The sequence below is a fragment of the Erinaceus europaeus genome, chromosome 11 (assembly GCF_950295315.1).
Source record: "Erinaceus europaeus chromosome 11, mEriEur2.1, whole genome shotgun sequence".
Lineage (NCBI taxonomy): Eukaryota > Metazoa > Chordata > Mammalia > Eulipotyphla > Erinaceidae > Erinaceus > Erinaceus europaeus.
In genome coordinates this window covers 6,567,887-6,590,476 of record NC_080172.1, presented here as the reverse complement: position 1 = coordinate 6,590,476, position 22,590 = coordinate 6,567,887, and the positions used below count along the sequence as shown (strand labels likewise).

Genomic DNA, 22,590 nt, shown 5'->3' with positions numbered 1-22,590 from the left:
GGGTCCACACTCCCAGAGCAATAAAGAATAGGGACACTTCCAGTGGAGGGGATGGGACATGGAACTCTGGTGGTGGGAATTCCATGGAATTGTACCTCTCTTATTCTACAATCTTGTCAATCATTATTAAATCAGTAAATAAGAAAATAGCTCAGAAATACAATTGAGAAGAATAAAAATTATCCACAATTTTCATTCTTCTACCAAAAAATAAATAAATAAAAAAGAATTGAGGGAAGTGGGAGAGAATAGGGAGTCTAGTTGTGGCTGATGTCACTGGGAACACTCCTGTTTTACACTTTTTAACACAAAGTCAAAATTCATTATTTTCATTAGAGAGGTTGGTATGGAGATTCAGAGATTTCTGCCTGAATCAAAAGTATTGTTTCCTCTTGGATGAAATCATACACCAGTCTATTTGATTTTTTTTAATCTTCAGTAAGTTACATAGATATTCACATGCATACCTAGCACAGTATTAGGTACTGTGAAAAAATAAAAAATGAAATAGGGGTCATCGTCACCTTTACTTTCTAAGAATGGGCAATCCAGATAAAATTAGATGAAGAGGCAGAAAGTACATCTCAAGCGATCAAGGTATAAATCCAAAATACCTACAGCAGGTAGTGTGATTATTGGCCATGTTATTAAACTCTGGACTTGAAGACAAAGAGAAAATATCCCATGAACAAAATAACAAGACTTCAGCCTAGGACCTTGAAAGTAAAGGTCAATATCTTTCAAAGACCTTCGTAGGCTTCTAATTAGTCAATTTATTTTTTTGTCAGTAAGTTTTGTTCTGTTTTTAACTGGAAAACAGAGTTTCCTCTTGGGGTCTACAGGTCACCTTCTGAGCACACTTGCTGGTGTGAGTAGTAGTATCAGGGGTTCAGCTGGTGTTAGTTAGATTGAGTGAGACAGAGTCTTTATCGGCTAAATTAATATTGCCAAGGTTTCTGCACATACGAATTAATAAAAACGATGAAAGATCTCTGTGAAGCAGATTACATTTTAGTGGTTTCTCCAAATTCAGAATTGGTCTCATCAGATGCCAGATTTTATGCCAAAAATCAGAGGTGTGTTTTCAATACTTTCACCCACCCCCAACCCCTAACACAGCAGATCCTCTCTGTTCTCGCTATTCTGTTGTGTCTTGTCTATGCTTTTGACTGGTCGGCACAGACCCCTTCTCTCCACCTTTTCTGGGACCTGGATTGCCCGTTTAAAGGAGCACAGTATGCTGAGCTCTCAGGATCACAGTAGGCCTCTATATAACAAAGCCCTTTCAAATAGGAATCTCATCTTCTGTCTCAGAGTACATCACACCCTTAAAGATGTTTCCAAGAGTGCCTTTATTTTTTAATTTCCTTAAGTATTTCATAGTCATCATTTAATTTCCCATCAGGGCTAGGACTGAGACGCATACAGAACATCTTCAGGGATTTGGAAATATTTCTTTGTTCTCTTAAACATTTTTTTTCATGCAGACATATACCAGGGCTATTATGGCAAATAGAAGAAGCCCTAAACTCACCATAAGGATTTTGTTTTGTTATTTGATTTGTAATTTTAAAATCTACCCATCGTGCTTTTTTTAAATAAAAATATGTGCTATGCTTTTGATTTCTTTCTCTTTTGTTTTTTTTTTTTTGACAGAGGGAAACTGAGAGAGGAGGAAGATAGACAGACACCTGCAGACCTGCTTCACCACTTGTGAAGTGACTCCCCTGCAGGTGGGGAGCCGGGGGTTTGAACCGGGGTCCTTATGCCAGTCTTTGCACTTTGCACCACATGCATTTAACCCACTGCGCTACCACCCGGCTCCCAATTCAGGTGCTTTTGATAGTGACTTAGTTTTACTGAGGTTTAGTTTCTGTATCATAGGATTTATCTATTTAAGACATACAGTTTCATGACAGTTAGCATTTTCCTGTCTTTTTCAGTAGCATTAGTGGACTTCTAGTTTTGGTTTTGGAAAGACTCAGATCACCTATGGTGGAAAACAGTTCAGCTGGGGCCTAGGATGGACTTGGAATACTTGGTCTGCCCTCAGCTGTTAGGGGTGGCAGCAGTGGGGAGAGTAGAAGGTACAGTTAGGAAACCCTCTTAGGACTCAAAGGTATGTCTTAATGATTTGAATGTCTTCTCTTCTTCTGTTGAGAGTGGGAGAAGAAGGCTTGCATCTCTTCCCTGGAACATTGCTTGCTGGGAAAGTGGCATCTGGTTGCAGGTGTCTAGTCATCTGGCAACTGGAAGAAGTTGTTCTGAGAACATGGGCTGTGGGGCCATTAGGAAGATCGTCTGTCAGTGAGGGCAGTTAAGAATGATAGAATCTATGTTCTGCAGACATAGAACATGTCATGGGGAGATGAGAAATTGTAGCCATGTGTCAACAACTGCACTGTAAACCATTAAGCATCTGCCGGTAAAATGATGGAAAAAGAAACATACAAATTAAAAAAGGAATGACTCTCCAAGGAACTGGATTTAGGAGTGACAAATAAAGGGGATTTTTCTTGTGAATTAAACCTACATCTGAGTCCTGCTACTTGTCTAGCTATGTGACCTCAGGCAGTCCTTGTGATTCCTATTGTTCTCATACTTAAAGTGAGACAAATTATTGTACCTACATGGTGGAATTGTCATGACGAAATGAAATGATCCATGAGCCACTCTTAGCTCAGCATTTGGAACCAATCAGGTGTTCCATGAATATTTCCTGCTGTTGTTATTGGCTATTTCCTGCACGTGGCTTATCAGGTTCTCGAGAACAGAGACAATTGGGTCTACCATTGAGTTTTCTAGCCTTTATCATGATGCCAGGAGAGTTGATTTGAAATGAATGTATTCTCGTGTTGCCTATTTATTCCTGCAGTTTCTTTCAGTCTCACTTATATGTGTCCATGTATTGTCATGTGTGCGCATGCGCGCGCACACACACACACACACACACACACACACACACACACACACACACAGATGTTGACACTCTACTGACTAATATCTGAGCAGAACTTAATAAAATAACTGAAAATGAATTTTTAGGAAAGTTCTGCTTCAGCATAACAGTGCTGAGGATTAAACAGGGTGCCTTTTGTGTGCAAATCCTGCACTCTACCCACTGACATACCGCCCTGGCCTTTTAATTGTATGTTTTAATTGTATGCTTTCCCACGATCATCTTGTGAAAGGCTTACAGTTTCTAGACACAATCTGAAGACCTAGAAAGAACCTTGTTAAATTAATATATATGACATAATGGTATTCCTCATAGCAGACTCTTATAAATGATATGTAACCAGGGAGAGAAGAAGTGAGAGGTTAATTAGTATGTTTTTATAAAGGATTGGTAAAAAATGCCTAGAACATGCACTGAACTGTCCAGAAGGAGAACGAGTTTGGCTTTATGTAGGACCTTGTCTCTAAAAGAGAGAGTGAGAGAGAAGCAATATAGATGATTAAATTGTAAACCTAAGGCCTAGAACACTAAGTCACTAATATCATAATGATCTCAGTTTACAAACAGCTAAGTGTTAGATGTCAGCAAGAACTCTATGCAAGATAAGTTAGTCTAATTCCTCATGCCAAGAGAGGTATTACCGAAGCTTATTCATTGACATGTCATTTTGGAAACAGCTTGAGGCTGATCCCTTGTGACACATCGAATCAGATGACATCACCTGAGTTCCATTCTAGACTGAGGCTAAGAGACACTGAGTTTGAGAATCATGCGCATTAATAATGAAAATTACAATTGTAATCTTACAAAAAAAAAACTTTTTTTTTTTTGCTGGGGCTTGGTGCCTGCACAATGAATACATCGCTCCTAGTGGCTATTTTCTACTTTTTTTTCTCTTTATTTGGTAGGTCAAAAAAGAAATTGAGAGGGGAGGGAGAGATAGAGAAGGAGAAAGACAGATACCCGCAGCACTTTTTTTTTTTTACCACTCATGAAGCTTCTCCTTTGCAGGTGGGCACTGGGAGGTTGAAGCCAGGCTCTCACACGGTGTGCATTTGTGATCCTCTATCTGTAAGCATTCCACATCTCAGTAGACGCCTCTCAAGTCATTGTCAGAAATAAAGTTCTCACGCAGGAATTTTGCTTTTTCACATAACTGTTTTTATTGCACAAAAGGAACAGTACTCTGACATTCCAGATTAAGACGCCTTCTGGTTCTCTTAGTAATCAGCTTCCTTATGACCAAAAGGATAAATGTGTTTAATTTACTGAATATTTTGAGAATTAAAAATTTGATGCTATGCCAGGGCTTAAACCCAGGGTCTCACATGTGTAGCTAGCACCCTACAGACTTATAGAATAATTTCCAGGATGGCAAATAACTTTATTTACTAGCACTTGAGACTGATTTATGACTTCTTTCTATGTTGGTATGCTTTTAAAAAAACCCCTTCTGTTTCATTTGGTTTAAATCCCCCCTGCTTAACACTGCATTCTATTTACATAACCACTTCATTCTATTTACATAACCTCTGTTAACAAGCACCACCTTCCCTCCAGGGCATTGGTGGTTTAGTGGTAGAATTCTCACCTGCTCCACCCCCTCTCCTTGTCATACCCTGATTTTCACCAGTCACTTTTCTCTCCACCCTCTCTGCGTCGCATCCTGTTCCCACCCTACTGGGCTAGTATATTTATAAAGACAAGATTGTTTGTACTTAGTTAGTTTAGTTTAGCTAGCTTGGTATAGATTGCGCTGCGTCCTGCATGAATAAAGAGATACTGCGTACAGCTCAACCATGAGTCCCTGGTCGTCTTGTTACCCGCCCGTGAAGCCAGCCCGGCGAAAACAACATTTCTACACACTGAACTTTTCTACTTCTTAGCTCACTTGTTCCAGAGAGAGAGAGAGAGAGCTTTGTTGGCTTTAGTGACATCTAAACAGAAAAGTAGAGAGGCTACAGTGTGCAACCCAGGTTCAAGCCCAGCCTCCAGTCAAGCTCCAGTCCTGAGGTGTCTTTCCTTCTCTCCCTCTGTCTCTGAAGAGATTGGCCCAGAGTTGTGAAATGCAGGCAATAACAACAAATAAATACAGGGGCCAGGCTGGGGCACATCTGGTTGAGCACACATGTGACACTGCCCAAAGACCTATAGGGAGAAGCTTTACAAATGGTGAAACAGTGTTGCAAGTGTCTCTCTGTCTCTCACCCTCTCTATCACCCCCCTGCTCTCAATTTCTGGCTGTCTCTATCCAATAAATAAAGATGATTTTTAAAAAGAATTAGAGAAAACAAATAAGTACATAAGAAAGTAAATAATCTTAGTCCTAGTTTTGTGTATCCTGATCATCAAATGCTTTACTTGTTTCTGTTGCATTGCTGCACACTGGGAAGTATAACTTTATCAAGGAAATGGTGACATACAGGATTGCTGTCATCACCAGGGTACATTTCCACATTTCCCCAAGATAGGTGACAGTACGTTTCCCACTGCACCCAAGCCTCATTCTGTTTCCCCAGAGGGACTTGATTTCCCCACCTTTCTCTCTTAGCCATTCTCCCTTCCCCTGTCTGAGTTCCCTAATATGCTGCTGCTGGCCATAGTCCACTGAGGTCTGTTGTATCCTTTGCTTTATTTTTAGATCTCCTCTGTGGGTAAGCTCAGTGGCCATAATCCTCCTTCTCCCGGCTCATTACACTCAGCCCGATTCCCTTAGTTCCATCCATGTTGCAGCAACAGAAAATGTTACCATTTCCTAGGGCTGTGTAGTATTCCACACATGCCACGAACACTGTAACCATTCACCTGCGGTTGAGCATGAAGGTTGGTTACAAATATTGGTTCTCTCTCATCCTGTAGCAAAATGTTTTAAAAGGCCACCAGACTATGTGGGGTCCTTGTACAAGCACCAAGCTTGGATCCAAACACAAATCACACCACGCTTACCTCTACTACTGACTACACTGGACTGAGTGGTTTTAATTAAGAAGACATAAATTATTGGCTTTATAAGTACCAACTGGTCACCAATCAAGAACTCACTATTTCTCTTAACACTTGTAACTGTGCTATTCATTTTTCTAGAACTGCATTCAACCATGCCTCTCCTTTGTTCATTTGCTTTGATTTGCGTACAACAGCAAAACATATAATCTCACACACAAACAAGAACTGCTTCTAGTATCTCCACTGCCACTATTTCTATTCTCATCGAAGTAACCAACCTCACACTTTAACATTTCATCTTAGTTTGGATCACTACATAAACTATCTAATTATCCCCAAGCTTCACGTGTACAGTGAGTACTACAGTGCGCCCTGGCACATGTGTTCATTGGATTTACATTTCTATTCGTATCGTAATGATATCAAAACTGCACCTGCAGATTCCTTATCAGAAGTTACCTAAAACAAGCATATTTTAATTGCTACTTTAAATTTTTTGAGCAGCACTCTTAAATCTGAGCAGATGCTCAAAAAATAAATTGCAACAAGTCCCATCCTTTGTCCTTTGCCTCATACCTGTAGAGACAGAGCTCTGCCACAGAAAAGGACTCTTATTTGATTGGTTGATGATCCCTGGTCCTGCCCCAGCCCTACCCGACCTCCTCAACCCCCAATTTTCCTGTAGTTCTGTGATTATAAATATGTTCTGGAGTGAACTCCTAAGCAGATTTACCAGAAAGTCAATGATGCTGACACTTCAGAGTCTCTCAGTGTAGAATTGCTCCACTCCTCTGGGAAGCTTCCTACAGGTTTCTACTTATCATTTCATATGCTTTTTCCCTTGAGCTGATCTTCTAAGTATTAAGTCCCTCGCGTTCTGGATCAGTTTGTAACTTGTGTCAAACAGAAGGTAAGCACCAAAGAAAATGGTAAATCTTCATAATGTGATATTGAGAAGAACTGACTTGGTATTGCAATTGTACCCACTGAATCCGTCTTTCCTTTCCCTCAGAGGTACTAGTATTGATTTGCAAGCAAAAGGTCAAAGGTATGAAAAAAAAAGGGGGGACTTATGCATCTTTCAAAAGGGTTAGGCCTTAAAAGAAACTAGGCCATTTCCAAAGTGTGGAAAATTGAAGCTAAGACCATGGGGACAGGGCTGGTGATCCCAAGTTGATGTCAGGTCACCTCTACAAGTAAAATCAGGTTTTTTTTGTTTCTGCCTTTAGAATCAGCTATTGAGCATCTAGGCTCTTTGCCAAGGCACTTTCAGTTACTAGTTTTGTTAAATTTGAAATTCCTTGTAAGTTGGTCCAACCCCTGTGGAGAGCAGTTTGGAGAACTCTCACAAGGCTAGAAGTGGACCTACCCTATGACCCTGTAATTCCTCTCCTGGGGATATCAACTATGGAACCAAACACACCCATCCAAAAAGATGTGTGTACACCTATGTTGATAGCAGCACAATTTGTAATAGCCAAAACCTGGAAGTAACCCAGGTGTCCACCAACAGATGAGTGGCTGAGCAAGTTGTGGTCTATATACACAATGGAATACTACTCAGTTCATAAGATGGTAAATTCACCTTCTTCACCTCATCTTGGATGGAGCTAGAAGGAATCATATCAAGTGAGATAAGCCAGAAAGAGAAGGATGAATATGGGATGGTCCCACTCACATACAGAAGTTGAAAAATAAGAACAGAAGTGAAAACACAAAACAGAACTTAGACTAGGTTTGGTATATTGCACCAAAGTCAAAGACTCTGGGGAGAGGGGGAGTGTTCAGGTCCAGAAAGATAATGGCAGAGGAGCACCTAGGTAGGGGGTTAGAGTGTTATGTGGAAAACTGAGAGATGTTATGTTACATATAGACCAACTACTGTATCTTACTATTGACTGTAAACCATTAATCCCCCCAATAAAGGAAAACATTGAAATTTCTTTTAATAAAGAAGAAATGGCTCCCCACCTGCAGGAGGGTCACTTCACAGGTGGTGAGCAGATCTGCAGGTGTGTCTATCTTTCTCTTCCCCCTGTCCTCCCCTCCTCTCTTGATTTCTCTGTCCTATCCAACAATGAAAACAGCAATAACAACAAGGGTAACAATGGTAACAAAAATGGAAAGATGGCCTCTAGGAACAGTGGATTCATAGTGCTGGCACCAAACCCCAGCTAAAAAAGCCCCAGGCAAAAAAAGAAGAAGGGTAAGGAGAAGGAGAAGGAGGAGGAGAAGAAGAAGAAGAAGAGGAAGAAGGTGGAGGAGGAGGAGGAGGACGAGGAGAAATGATTCAGCATCAGGTGGTGGTGCACTTGGTTGAGTGCACATGTTACAATGCACAAGGACCCAGGTTCAAGCCCCTGGTCCCGACCTGCAAGGGGAAAGCTTTGCAAGTGGTGAAGCAGGGCTGCAGGTGTCTCTCTGTCTCTCTCCCTCTCTATCTCCCTCTTCCCTCTCAATTCTTGACTCTGTCTCTATCCAATAAATAAATAAAGATGCACCTATTACCTCAGGCTATGATCACTTCAGTGTCTCATTGGCCAGCTCAAGGAAAGAACTTCCTCACTGAGGACAACAGCAGGGGAGAAATGGGGGGGGGGGGGAGGCAGAAGCAGGGACAGGATACATCCTGACTTCCTTGGCCAGACAACCTCACCAATGTGTCCTGGAACCTCACCTCTCCAGAGCCTTGTCCCATTAGGGAAAGACAGAAACAGGCTGGGGGTGTGGATTGACCTGCCAGTGCCCATGTTCATCAGAGAAGCAATGACATAGCCAGAATCCCCACCTTCTGCACCTCATAAAGAATTTTGGTCCATACTTCCAGTGGGATAAAGAGTAGGGAAACTTCTAATGGAGGGGATGGGACATGGAACTCTTCTAGTAGAAACTATATGGAATTGCACCCGTGTTATCTTATAATGTTGTTAATAATTATTAAATCACTAATTAAGAAAGATACAATTAACATGAGATAAATGCAAACATTCATAGAGAAAGAAAGGAAGAAAGAGAAAGAAAGAAAAAAGAAAGAAAGAAAGAAAGAAAGAAAGAAAGAAAGAAAGAGAGAGAAAAAAAAGAAAAGGTCTTAGCAAGTCACAGCCAACTTTACTGGCTGAGTAATAAAGAATCCTTTATGGGGCCAGGCAGCGGCACACACATTATAGTGTGCAAGGACCTGGGTTCAAGCCCCTGGTCCCCACCTTCAGGGGAAAATTTTCACAAGTGGTGAAGAAGGTCTGCAGGTGTCTGTCTCTCTCCCTCTCTATCTCCCCCTCCTCTCTCAATTTCTTCCTGTCTCTATCCAATAATAAATAAATAATATATTTTAAAATATCCTTTATTATTTCACCAGAACAATATCATGGAATGCAATAAAAAGTAGGCATCGGGAGTCAGGCAGTAGCGCAGCGGGTTAAGCACACATGGTGCAAAGTCCAAGGACTGGTGTAAGAATCCCAGTTCGAGCCCCCAGCTCCCCACCTGCAGGGGAGTCGCTTCACAGGCAGTGAAGTAGGACTGCAAGTGTCTGTCTTTCTCTCCCCCTCTCTGTCGTTCCCTCCTCTCTCCATTTCTCTCCGTCCTATCTAACAATGATGACATCAATAATAATAATAATGACAACAACAGTTGAAAACAACAAGGGCAACAAAAAGGAAAATAAATAAATATTGAATAATTTTTAAAAAAGTAGGCACCAACTAGATTGACAAGACACCATTGTTATTCCCATCATAGACTGGTTTGTGTGATAATGAGAGAGTCTTTTGGTAGACAGTTTAAGGAATAATCGAGATCAAAGAACACTCCAATTCAAACACACTCAATGAAGTGTGTGTATGTGGGGGACTGGGAGCAAAATACTGGAAAGGTTAAATGTGATTAATCTCCAAGGACTTACATCTAGATGGTCTATAGACAATTACTATGATGCTTTGTGCTTATTATAAAGCACCTCTGTTATCATTTCAATTTAGAAAGAACTCACACTGACAGTTCATATTGGTCATTGTGGTTGAATGTAGGCTCAAGTGCTTTGAAAACTCACCCATGTGGAAAGCAAACAAAGATTAATTAACAGAATATGCCACCACTCAAAGCATGACGGGCTTAGTTGAGGTGAAAGCACACGCCACAAAGTGCACAGATTTATTTTAACCTGACTTCCCTTTGGCATGTGAAAGAGGACAGATAATGAAGATAAAGTTCTTGGAGTACAGTGCTGTGCTTTTGTCGTCAACACTTCTCCTTTACTCATGAAATTAACTAACAACAGCTCGGAAAACACTGTGGAGCTACTGGCTGTGAATTGTGAGTTAGCAAAAGCAATGCTTCCCTCCTTCCTCTCCCCTCCACAAGCCTTCCCTCCCACCTTTCATATGCCTTTAGCACTGCATGCAGTTAAAAATGAGACAAGTCCTGTCAGTTATTTGGCTAAAGAGGCTAATGAACTCCATAAAAATAACATGAAAGAGTGTAGCCTTCTCTGATACAGAAGTTCTCAAAGTTGTAAGCCACAGGCCAGCTGTGTTAAGACTCACCTGCAGGTTTTGATTTAAAAGATAATTTAATGCCAAGACACATGGGATTTAGAATGAGAATTAGAACTATGAATTCTTAATGAGTTGCCCAGTGCGCTGGCAGGCAAGAACCAGTCATTCAATCGACATTCTTATGTGTCTAGACCCAGTTACGTGCTCCTCCTACCTGGTGGGTTTCCATGTCCTGCTGCAGCCGTGGCGATTGCAAAAGCAGAAGCAGGTGAAACAGAACAGTGGGAGTTGTCAGCTGTCTGTCCTGTTCGTGTAAAAAGAATGGAAAAGGCATGGTGAGGGGGAGGAATACTGTTTCATAATGAAATTCTCAATTTTTTTTCTTTCTGTTTTCCTGTGCTGGATGGAGGGTTAAGATAAATGCCTCGTTCTCCATCAGCAGTTATAGTCTAAGTTTTTACTCAAGAGAAATGCAAATATCCAGCCATATGAATACTTATCTCTGAACATTCATAGATAGCGTCATTATTTACTATGTCACAAAGTTGAAATAACGTGATGTCCAATGAAGAAGTCAAATGTAATATACCCACACAGGAAATGTTATTTAGCCACAAAAAGAAATGAAATATTGACAACACACTACAACATGAATGAATCTTGAAAATATGGCAAATGAAAGGAACCATGCAGTGTAGAATTTCATTTATATGAAATGCCCAGAATAGGAATATCCATAGAGAGAGAAAGCAGGTTCATGGCTGGCTGGCAGAAACGGGGCAGATGGAAATGCTAATGGATACAGGGTGTCTTTTCTGGGGGATGAGAATGTTCTGGAATTAGATGGTGGTGATGTCTAATCTTGTGAATATATAAAAACCACTGGAATGCATATGGTAAAAGGGTGAATTCTACAGTATTTGAATTATATCTCAGTATAAAGTATATATTTAAAATAGTCTGTGCTATGTTACTGACAGAATTTTCTTTTCAAGACATCTGTAACAGTGAGAATAGGTTTTAAAATTGAAAAGATACACCGCAGACCTTTTTTATGCCTCAAATATTTTATACACAGCATTTGATGATGTTGATGTCAACCTTACTGCTTTTCCACTATCTGGATTTTAGGAAAATAGTTCACTATGATTCTGACTAATTTGCCCCTGAATCATATATATGGTCATACATAAAAATAACCACACTAAGAGGGAAAGCAAAGAGCTCCTTAATGTATTTAAGCACAAAAGCAAAGAAGAGCTCTAGCCAGTGCTTCAGCAGTGGCCTTAAAACACTTATGGATGGATAAGCCATTCATCCCAATAAAGAAATAAAAAAAAACACTTATGGATGAAGACAGCAAAAAGATGAACAGACAAAATTCAACTACACAGTGAGAAAATGTGGATATGGGGCCCACATAATCCCAGATCTCAACTGCCTTCCTATAATCCTATCTCTGCAAGATTTCGTCCTATCAGGCAGGAAGCAAAGGATTTAGTGGTTAAACCATAAGCAGAATATGGATTTCCTAATTATGCTTATATAAGTTAAAATGTATATATGTAAATATTTTAAATGAGATTAAAAAATCAAATTAAATTAAAACAAAGCTACAATAACACTGACAAAGTACATCACTTCCAACTCTAAACTTGGTATTGCCGCTTCCGTAGACTTTGTCCTCAAACTCTTCTGGGTCACCATGAACTCAAGGGAGTGTCAACCATGTGACAAAGGTCAAGGAAGCAGCCAACACCCAGGATGATGAAAGGTCACTCTAAGAACAGTTAAAGAGATCTGGCTGACTCCATACTGATTCTATGACAAACCAGGAAAATCTAGCTAGTTATCTTTATTTTTTCTGGAGTCATCCAAATGCCAGCGTGACCATGATTGACCAGAGACTTTACATCAGTCCTCTCCGCAAGGGCAAATTTGACAACAAATTTGACAAACATGAGGGCAAATTTGACAACAACCAGACTCAAGGTAGTTGCTCTAGATGCCGTTAAGAATAACAACAGGTCTTATCATGTGACTGAGGCTATCGGTGAAACGGCTATCTCTATTTTCCTAGCTATCTTTTGCCAAACTGCTCTACTTCAACCATGAGTCTGAGAGAAGAGAAGATTTTTACATTTCACTTGGGTGGCTTGGGTCTGTCTGGTTTCAGAACCGTATCAATTTGCTTTCTGACTTGAAATGATTGGTCTGAGGAGAAGTAATGAACATTTCAGTTGTTATTTGGATATGTTTATTTGAGCAGTGAAAGATGTTCTGATGTTTTTTTTTTTCTCTCTAATTAGAGGAAATCTGGAATAATCTGAAAACAATTGTAGGTTAATATTTAATAATTCTCGTTATTGGATGTGTGTGTGTGTGTTTTCACAAGTAACAACAATGATGACTGAGCTTCCATGAAGTTCGACCTTATTTTAGATGAAACAGTGTCCTTTTTTTTTTTTCTTTACCTCCAGGGCTATCACTGGGGCTAGGATTTGGCACCACGAACCTGGTGGCCATTTTTCTCTATTTTATTGCACAGGACAGAGAGAAACTGAGAGAGGAGGAGAAGATAGAGAGGGGAAGAGAAAGGCAGAGGCCTGCAGACCTGCTTCAATGCTCATGAAGTGACTCCCCTGCAGGTGAGGAGCCAGGAGCTCGAACAGGGATCCTTGCACTTTGTACTATGTGCGCTTAACTCAGTACGCCACTGCCTGACCCCCCGAAACAGTATTCTTAATAAAGGCTCCTCCACAACTGTAATGACCTCCACAAACATACGTGGTTATGACTACACAGGAGTTCACGGTGAGATATCAGAGTCTGAGAATATTTTGAGAAAGCCAGTACTGAGATGTTGGTCTGCTTCTAAATTCTGCTTCTAAGACCCCTTCTGTTGCATTGCTTGACGCTGTGGTCTATTTATATAATCATTGTTCTGTTCACACTGGTTTAATCCCCACTTGATTCTTGCTCTTTTTCCACTCCGCACCCTCTCCTAGTTTTCCACATTTTAATCCCCACTGGCTCACAAGCTTTTTCCTTCTCCCCACCCCCTATCCTATGTACATCCTCTTCCGACCTGACACTTCCACCTCAGGAGATATAAAGGACAGGGTTTTCTAATGAAGACAGATTAGATTAGCTAGCTTGCACTGCATTCCTCATCAATAAAGATTGAACTGCATTCCAGCTCAGCCATGAGTCCCTGGTCGTCTCTCTCCCGCCCACAAAGCTAGTGTGGCATCTGGCGCCCAAACAGGGACCAGCACTGAGATTCTTCAGCTCTTAGCAAACATCTTAAAGACAGATTATCTTGGTCCGTTCAGCATCATACAAAGAGCAAAGCGATGATGGGCTCAAATACATTTGGTGAGGGCATATGCTCTGATCACTTATTTTTTTTTCAGTGTTTGGTCCTATAGGAATACTATTTTCTTCCACCTAATTTCCTGAGATTAATCTATATTTTGGAATTAGAACGAGACAAGAAACAAAACACTCAAAAAGGCTAGAAATAAATCACTTTCCACATGTCTGTTTCTGAGCCCCTCTCCCTGCTCTCACCTCCCGCCTGGCGATAGCGGAGATGCCTTGGGGTTGAGGGAGACCTGCAAGGCGACAGCTCTGAGGTGTCTGAGGGCACAGAACCCACCACTGCTGCTCGGTCCACTGCTGCCGACTCCGGGACTGCTGCTACGGAAACAAGGGGGATTTAAACAACTGGGTCATAAAGCAACTCCTAGTCACACAAATTAAAAAAGAAAATTCTAATAGAACAGAAAAGAGCTTTGACTCTGCTCACTCTGATGCACAGGAACATAAGCTTTTCATAATACACATTTTAAAAAAGGCTTTACCTTGAGACCAAATAATTCCTTCTTAGATCACTATATATATATTTGCCTCCAAGGTTATTGCTAGAGCTTGGTGCCAGCACTACAAATCCACTTATCCTAGTGGCCATTTCTTCCCCCATTTTACTGGACAGGACAGAGAGTCATTGAGAGAGGAGGGGGAAATGGAGAGGGACAGAAAAAGATGCACACCTGCAGACAAGCTACAGCTGTGAAGACACCCTATGCAGGTGGAGTGCTGGGGCCCTGAACCCAGGTCCTTAAGGAGGGCCTTGTACTTCAAACTATGTGTGCTTAACCAGGCACACCACCACCCAGCCCCTGGGTTAATTTTCTTTTTCCTCTAGGGTTATTGCTAGGCTCGGTGCCTGCACCATGAATCCAACGCTCCTGGAGGCCATTTTTCCCCCTTTTGTTGCCCTTGTTGTTGTAGCTTTGTTGTGGTTATTATTGTTATTGATGTCATTCGTTGTTGGATAGGACAGAGAGAAATGGAGAGAGGAGGGGAAGACAGAGAGAGGGAGAGAAAGATAGACACCTGCAGACCTGCTTCACCGCCTGTGAAGCGACTCCCCTGCAGGTGGGGAGCCGGGGGCTTGAACTGGGATCCTTACACCGGTCCTTGCACTTTGCTCCACATGTGCTTAACCCACTGCGCCACCGCCCGACCCCCTTGGGTTAATATTAATAACACTGAATCTCAATGTGGATTGTCACTACCCCTGCCTCACTGACTCTCTCCAGTACACTAGCAGGTGTTAAAAAGGACTGGGGGGGGGACTTCCAGAGGCCAGGCTATGGAGCAGCAACAGCTGTGATTCCTCTCCTCTCCTCTCCTCTCCTCTCCTCTCCTCTCCTCTCCTCTCCTCTCCTCTCCTCTCCTCTCCTCTCCTCTCTCAGGTCAACTAGGAATACCAAAGGAGACCACCTGGGACCTCATCAAGACAGGACTAGAACAACTTCAGGAACCAACCAAATCACCGGTGAGTGCAAACACCTGTGGCTTATGGATAGCGAGGAGCCTAGGGAAACATTAAGTGGCTGGTAACAGTTAGGCTGTTTACCAGTTGAGACACCACCTCCAGTCTGTTTCACCAACAAAAAGATGGCTGGAGGAGAGGACTCCCCTAAGACTCACGAAATGCAAATGTGAATCTCCATTGCTACTGCCCTCAGAGGCGGGAGCAGCAGGGGGGAGGCCTTGTGCTGACACCAGGGACAGAGAACTAACCAGGAAACTCAGGAGATCTATACCTACCAGTAGTGGCCTAGCAGTGGGGCTGTGAGAGTCTCTTTGCATAACCACTGGGTTATCTCTGCCCCACCCTCTTTATCTCTTGGTCAGGAGTCAGTGATTAAGCTAAGAAACCTACTTATAGTTTAAAAGCCCTCAGGATCCCATAGCCTATAGGGAAGAAAAAGAACAAAAGAGGCTTTAAAGCCAGAGTTCCAACTCAGGGATCAAAATAATATTGCAACAACTGTCAATTTCCACAACTATGAACCCTTCAATTACCTTACTTAGATACAAGTCAATCTAGGAAAGAGTGATCAGTAATTTGAAAACTACTAAGAGAGGGACCTCATAACATATTATATAAAATGGTTAAACCAACAAGAAGAAAGATTGGACAAATGAACCAGGACAAGAGTCCAGCTAAAAGCCCCCCAATGGTTGAAGCACAAAATGATAAGGTCAATATCCAAACACTAGTTAAGGAAATAATCACAGGAATGAGTAAAGAGTTTGAAAGAATTGTCATCAGAAATGCAGAAACAACAAATGAGACTCGGGAAGAAAACACTAGTTATCTCAAGATTATTAGAGAGCTGAAAGCTGAAATAGCTGACTTAAGAACACAACTAGCTGAACAAGCTCAAACAGTATCAGAAGAGGGTAATAAAATAGATGAACTCCAGAAAACAGTAGAGGGGAGAGAGAATAGAATCAGTGAGGCTAAAGACAGAATTAGCAAGATGGTGGACAAATTAGAGACAACTATAAAGAAGAGATCTCAAAAAGAGATTAAGAGATACTGAAGACAACAAACGAATGGAATGACTTCAAAAGAAATAATATACGCATTATTGGTTTAACAGAGGAAGAAAGAGAGGGAGGGGAAGAAAGCATTCTTCAGGACAAAATAGCTGAGAACTTCTCTAGTCTAGACAACATCAAAGACATAAAGGTTCAAGAAGCCCAGAGGGTCCCAAACAGAATTAACCCAGACTTAAAGACACCAAGACACATCCTATTTAGAATGGAAAGGAATAAGGATAAAGAAAGGGTCCTGAAGGCTGCAAGAGAAAAAGAAAGAGTCACCTACTGAGGAAAACCCATAAGATTAGCAGCAGACTTCTCCACACAAACACTACAGGCCAGAAGATAATGGCAAGATATCTATCGAGTGCTCAATGAGAAAAGCTTTCAACCAAGACCACTCTATCCAGGTAGACTGTCATTCAGACTAGATGGAGGTATAAATACCTTCTCAGACAAGCAACAGTTGAAAGAATCAACTATAACCAAGCCTGCCCTGAAAAAAGTTCTGACAGGTGTCCTACAAACAGTCAGACCAGCATAAATATGCCATGTATAAGAACACTCTATAAATCTACAAGAATGGCATTAAAATATCTTCAATATTTGATATCAATAAATGTCAATGGCCTGAATTCACCTATTAAAAGAAACAGAGTAGTAAGATGGATCAGAAAGCACAACCCAAAAATATGCTGTCTATAGGAAACCCACCTAACTCAACAAGACAAGAACATACTCAAAGTGAAAGGATGGAAAACTATCATACAAGCCAATGGCCCACAATAAAGGGCAGGAACAGCTATTCTCATATCTGACACAATAGACTTTAAAATCAATAAAATTTAAAAAATACAGGGATGGACACTACTTACTGCTCAGAGGATCAGTCAATCAAGAGGACTTAACAATTATTAACATCTATGCACCCAATGAGAAGCCATCTAAATACATCAAACATCTACTGAAAGAGCTATAACAATATATTAACAGCAACACAGTCATAGTAGGGGACTTCAACACCCCACTCTCTCAACTTGACAGATCATCTAGGCAGAAAATCAATAAAGAAATGAGAGAGCTAAATGAGGAGATAGATAAACTAGAACTATTGGACATTTTCAGAGTCATTCATCCTAAGAAACTGTAATACACATTTTACTCAAGTCCACATGGGTCATTCTCAAGGATAGACCATATATTAGGCCACAAAGACAGCATCAGCAAATTCAAGATCATTAAAATCATCCCAAGCATCTTCTCAGACCACAGTGGAATAAAACTAACACTTAACAATCAACAAAAGATTAGTAATAGTCCCAAAATGCACAATTAGCAGCACAATTTGTAATAGCCAAAACCTGGAAGCAACCCAGGTGTCCAACAACAGATGAGTGGTTAAACACGCTGTGGTATATATACACAATGGAATACTACTCAGCTATAAAAAATGGTGACTTCACAGTTTTCAACCGATCTTGGATGGACCTTGAAAAATTCATGTTAAGTGAAATAAGTCAGAAACAGAAGGATGAATATGGGATGATCTCACTCTCAGGCAGAAGTTGAAAAACAAGATCAGAAGAGCAAACACAAGTAGAACCTGAACTGGAATTGGCATATTGTACCAAAGTAAAAGACTCTGGGGTGGGTGGGTTGGTGGGGAGAATACAGATCCAGTAATGATGACAGAGGACCTAATGGGGGTTGCATTGTTATATATGTGAGAAATGTGATGCATGTACAAACTATTGTATTTACTGTCGAATATAAAACATTAATTTCCCAATAAAGAAATAAAAAAAAAAAAAAGAGGACTGCAGGTAGAGTCCTATCCCACTAGGGAAAGAGAGAGACAGGCTGGGAGTATGGATCAACCTGCCAATGCCCATGTTCAGCAGGGAAGCAATTACAGAAGCCAGACCTTCCACCTTCTGCATCCCACAATGACCTTGGGTCCATTTTCCCGGACTATTAAAGAATAGGAAAGCTATCAGGGGAGGGGATGGGATACAGAGTTCTGGTGGTGGGAACTGTGTGGAACTGTACCCCTCTTATCCAATGGTCCTGTCAATATTTCCATTTTAGAAATAATAAATAAATAAAAAGGACTGGGGGTAAACAGTGGGCGTCCTCCCTTCCAGAGGTTTCTGCTTTGGAGGGGGGAATGGGGAAAGAGGGATATTTCCAGAGAGTAACCCAGACATGGGTCAAAACTGGGAATTTTGATCCTAGCACTTTACTCCAGTTGCTGCCTTAAGCCAACTAAACTTGGAGCCTCTACTGATGTGACTCCCAAGAAACTCTGGGACTCAGAAGGTTCTAGAGATGCCCTGTCCAAACTGGCAGCAGCATTCAAATGTGACGGTGTAGATGTGAATTAAACTATGCTAAAGTTCAGCTAATATTCAAGTCCTCACAGCAGCCATATTTCAAGTGGCCATTGTTCACATGTGCCTCATGGGTATAGTGTTAGTCAGCAGAGACATTGTAAGTTCTCAGAGTTCCAGAGAGTTCTGTTGGGTAGCCCTGGTGTATTGCCACAGAGTAGCAAGAGGCAAGTGGGAATTTCTGCAATGAGCCATTGGGGATTTTTAAGTTAACAACCAGTGCATCAAAAGCAAATCATGCAAATGTCAGACTTTGACTGTAACTGCTATGGAGATGCTGTCATATTCCTACTACAATTAATAACCAATGAATCAACTAACTGTCTTAATCAGTTAAAGTTACAATAGTCCATGTGTATTATTTCAAGGAAAAGCACTCCATACATTTTTTAAATTATTTATTTATTTGTTATTGGATAGAGACAGAGAGAAGTTCAGAGAAGAGAGGAAGACAGAGAGGGAGAAAGACAGAGAGATACCTGCAGCCCTGCTTCACCACTCCTGAGGCTTTCCCCCTGCAGATGGGGACCAGGGACTTGAATCTGGATCCTTGTGCACTGTAATGTGTGCACGTAGCCAGGTGCACCACCACTTGGCCCCACACTCTACACTTTTCCAATAAGTTTTCTATCTCCTTTGCCTTAGGCTTTTCAATAATAAAAGTTGTGACACACAGACTTTACATGACTCTTACAGACAAAACTACTCTCAACTTGACTCCCTATGTAAGTCCATTTGAGATTACACTCAACAAACTTTACAAAGCCCCTAAGTATTTCACATAAAGTCATTTTTAATACTTGCATGTGATTCTCTCACACATAAATATAGCCACAATTGTGCCTTCTTGAAACACAAAGGGGCCGGGGAAGGGAAATGGTTGTAATCTTTCCTTGAATGACATAATTACAGTAAAGCTGGCAAACGAGGCAGGATGCAAACCAAAAAAAAAAAAAAAAAAAAAAAAAAAAAAGAAAAAATCAGTGCTTAGCTGTTAGTTTTATTATTTTTGAAAATAACTCCCTCAAATTTTAGTAATGGAACACATCTGCTCTACAAGAGAAAGCAGAATATCAATCAAATGGTCTGATTCAACCATTCATTCCTCTGAGGTAAATGAGGAAATCATTGAGTCAGCCACTATACTAAATGCCCACCAACCCCCAAAACAGAAAAACTTCCCAGTGAGAGCGGTGGACAGGCCCTAAACATCCCCTAGGAGAACACCCTAGACAACATAATCAGACACACAGGGAGAAGAAGCACTTCCTTCTGGTGTGCTCACTTTCAATCAGGTTTTGTGCAAACAGCTTTGCCTGCAGGACGAGTGGGTAGATGTGAGCTCCAAACAAATGCTAAAATTGGGAGTACTTTCAGCCCACAGGCAGGCAATTTTCAAACTAAGAACACAGAAACAGACACTGGTGATGTGGGTTGTACAGCAAGGCTTAGGCTAAGTCGCAAGGCCGTGACCCAGGTTGAACACTGACTGGGTATGGAGCCTACATACAGAGAATTTGCCCTCTGGCTCTTTTCTGGCCTACGCTGAGACTGATTTTTTTTTTTTTTTCCTCCAGGGTTATTGCTGGGCTCGGTGCCTGCACCATGAATCCACCGCTCCTGGAGGCCATTTTTCCCCCTTTTTGTTGCCCTAGTTGTTGCAGCCTAGTTGTGGTTATTATTGCCATTGTTGACGTTGCTTTGTTGTTGGATAGGACAGAGAGAAATGGAGAGAGGAGGGGAAGACAGAGAGAGAGGGGAGAGAAAGACAGACACCTGCAGACCCGCTTCACCGCCTGTGAAGCGACTCCCCTGCAGGTGGGGAGCCGGGGGCTCGAACCGGGATCCTTATGCCAGTCCCTGCGCTTTGCGCCACGTGCGCTTAACCCACTGCGCCACCGCCCGACTCCCGAGACTGATTTTTTTTAAAGCTCACCAATGGGTGGAATCTTGATGTGAGCTGGGCTAATGTTTGAGCTCTACATGACCTGAAGTAGAAAGGCAGTAGGAAAAAAGAAAGCAACCAGTGAATGCTGGGTGGGCCGGGAGCAGGTCTGGACATCTGGACTGAGAGCAAAGAAATGGGGTTCTGTTTCCCTAAAAAGCTCATAGTCTTGCAATCTCACCAATGTGTCCTGGAACCTCACCTCGCCAGAGCCCTGCTCTACTTGGGAAAGATAGTAACAGGCTGAGGGGACAGGTCGACTTGCCAATGTCTGTGTCCACTGGAGAAGCGGTTACAGAAGCCAGAATCCCACCTTTTGTACCCCACAAAGAATTTTGGTCCATGCTCCCAGAGGAGGAGAAATGTTGGGGAAAAATGACCAGAGGGCTCCAAACTCCAACTCCATCAGGACACAGAGAGAAAAAAGGAAGGACATTAAGTAAGAGTAGTAGGTGCAGGTGTGACTTGGAAAGGAAGAAACAGACAGGATAATGGGGGGGGGGGGGGAAGGGGGTGAATATATATAAATATAGACAGATAGTTATAGAAATAAAGTTACCCCAGATCTGTGACCTCCCAAGAACTACAGAAGCTTCCAATGGAGGGAATGGGGACACAGGATTCTGGTGGTGGGAACAGTGCAGAATTATACCCCTGCTGTCTTACAATTTTGCAACTCAATATTAAGTCAGTCACAAAAATTAAACTAAAATTTGAAAATAACGCTCATAGTCTTGTTCACTTTGAGAGATTTTTCCTACTTTAATTTTCTTTCCTTTTGTGTCATTTGATGTTGTCTTGTCAGTAAATATTACAAAGCTGGAGTTATAACTACAATGAAATAAGAATTTGACAAAGGTCACTAGCAGTTTTCAATGAGCAAACTTTGAATGTGTCCAGCTAGACATCAGCAAGAGAGAACCCTGGTCTCAGTGCAGGGATCCTGGGTGAAGCTGGTAGTATACAGTGAGGTGGTATGGAGTTAGTTGTCTCTGGAATTGAAAGGCAGAAAATATATAAAGTCTTGGCACAGGATTCTTATTTAAGTTTGCCAACTGATTTATGTGTTAACATTATGCAAAGTGCATGAAAACATCTTTCAAATTAAAGACAGATGAGCAACTCCCTTCTCTTTGCCAAGTGGAATTTCCAAGACCAGGCAGTACAGCACACACAGCAGTCCTCTCAGCATCTGCAGGCATCATGCACACACGCTCAAAGTGTGAGACTGATGCTGAAGCGAATAGTATTACATCCATACATCCATGACTTTCTAAGACTACATCTGACTAACATAGACCAAAAACCAATGCAAAAAAAAAAAAGGGGGGGGGAAACCCAAAGAATTCTACTATTCCTTTGCTGAAGCTATTTAGAAAGATGTCAAATAATTTCCTTGACTTCAGTCTTGATTCTAAACTTCCTATTCAGGGAATTTTCCTTATGAAGATCCACAGGATAACTTGTTCTCACAGATTTCAGAAGCAGAAGACATGCGTTCTGGAACGCTGGTTTATTCTTAGGCCTCCGTGTGAATCACAGAACTTGATTAGATTCAGGATCAAAATCAGGGCAGCTCCAGAACTACAGAGACCACGGGATCGTTTACTTTGTCTCATGACTTTTTGTTTGTTTTTGTTTTTGTTTTGTTTTGTTTTGTTTACCATAGCAGTGCTCAGCTTTGGTTTATGGGGCTGTGGGGGACTGAAACTGCCACTTTGGAGCCTCAGGCATGACAGTCTCTTTGTATAAGCATTATGCTATCTACCCCATCCCCTTGCCCAGTCTCATGATTTTTCTGCATTGTCTAATTTCTTCAACTATTTTCATTTCTTAAGCCAGCTGTACCATGTGCCTCTTTGAACTGTCACCTTATAGCACTTTTAAGAACATTAAAAGCAGCCCAATAACAGTTACAGAAAAGGGAATTAAGATGACCAAGAGTGAATATAT

At 41.4% G+C, this 22,590-nt stretch overlaps 1 protein-coding gene across 3 annotated transcripts in view; it reads right to left on the bottom strand.

The window, feature by feature from the left end:
- The window catches only part of RASGRF2 (Ras protein specific guanine nucleotide releasing factor 2), a 250,817-nt gene that overhangs the window by 78,293 nt on the left and 149,934 nt on the right, over window positions 1-22,590 (bottom strand). For 2 of the 3 annotated variants that reach the window (XR_009552454.1, XM_060201103.1), the window contains exons 16-17: window positions 13,972-14,100; window positions 10,613-10,702 (exon numbers count right to left, since the gene is read on the bottom strand). Coding sequence is in view for 2 of the 3 variants with exons in the window: in XM_060201103.1 (XP_060057086.1) it covers window positions 10,613-10,702; window positions 13,972-14,100 (219 nt within the window). In the remaining variant the exon portion in view is untranslated. The remainder of the gene's footprint in view (window positions 1-10,612; window positions 10,703-13,971; window positions 14,101-22,590) is intronic. The other variant, XM_060201104.1, reaches the window with a different exon arrangement.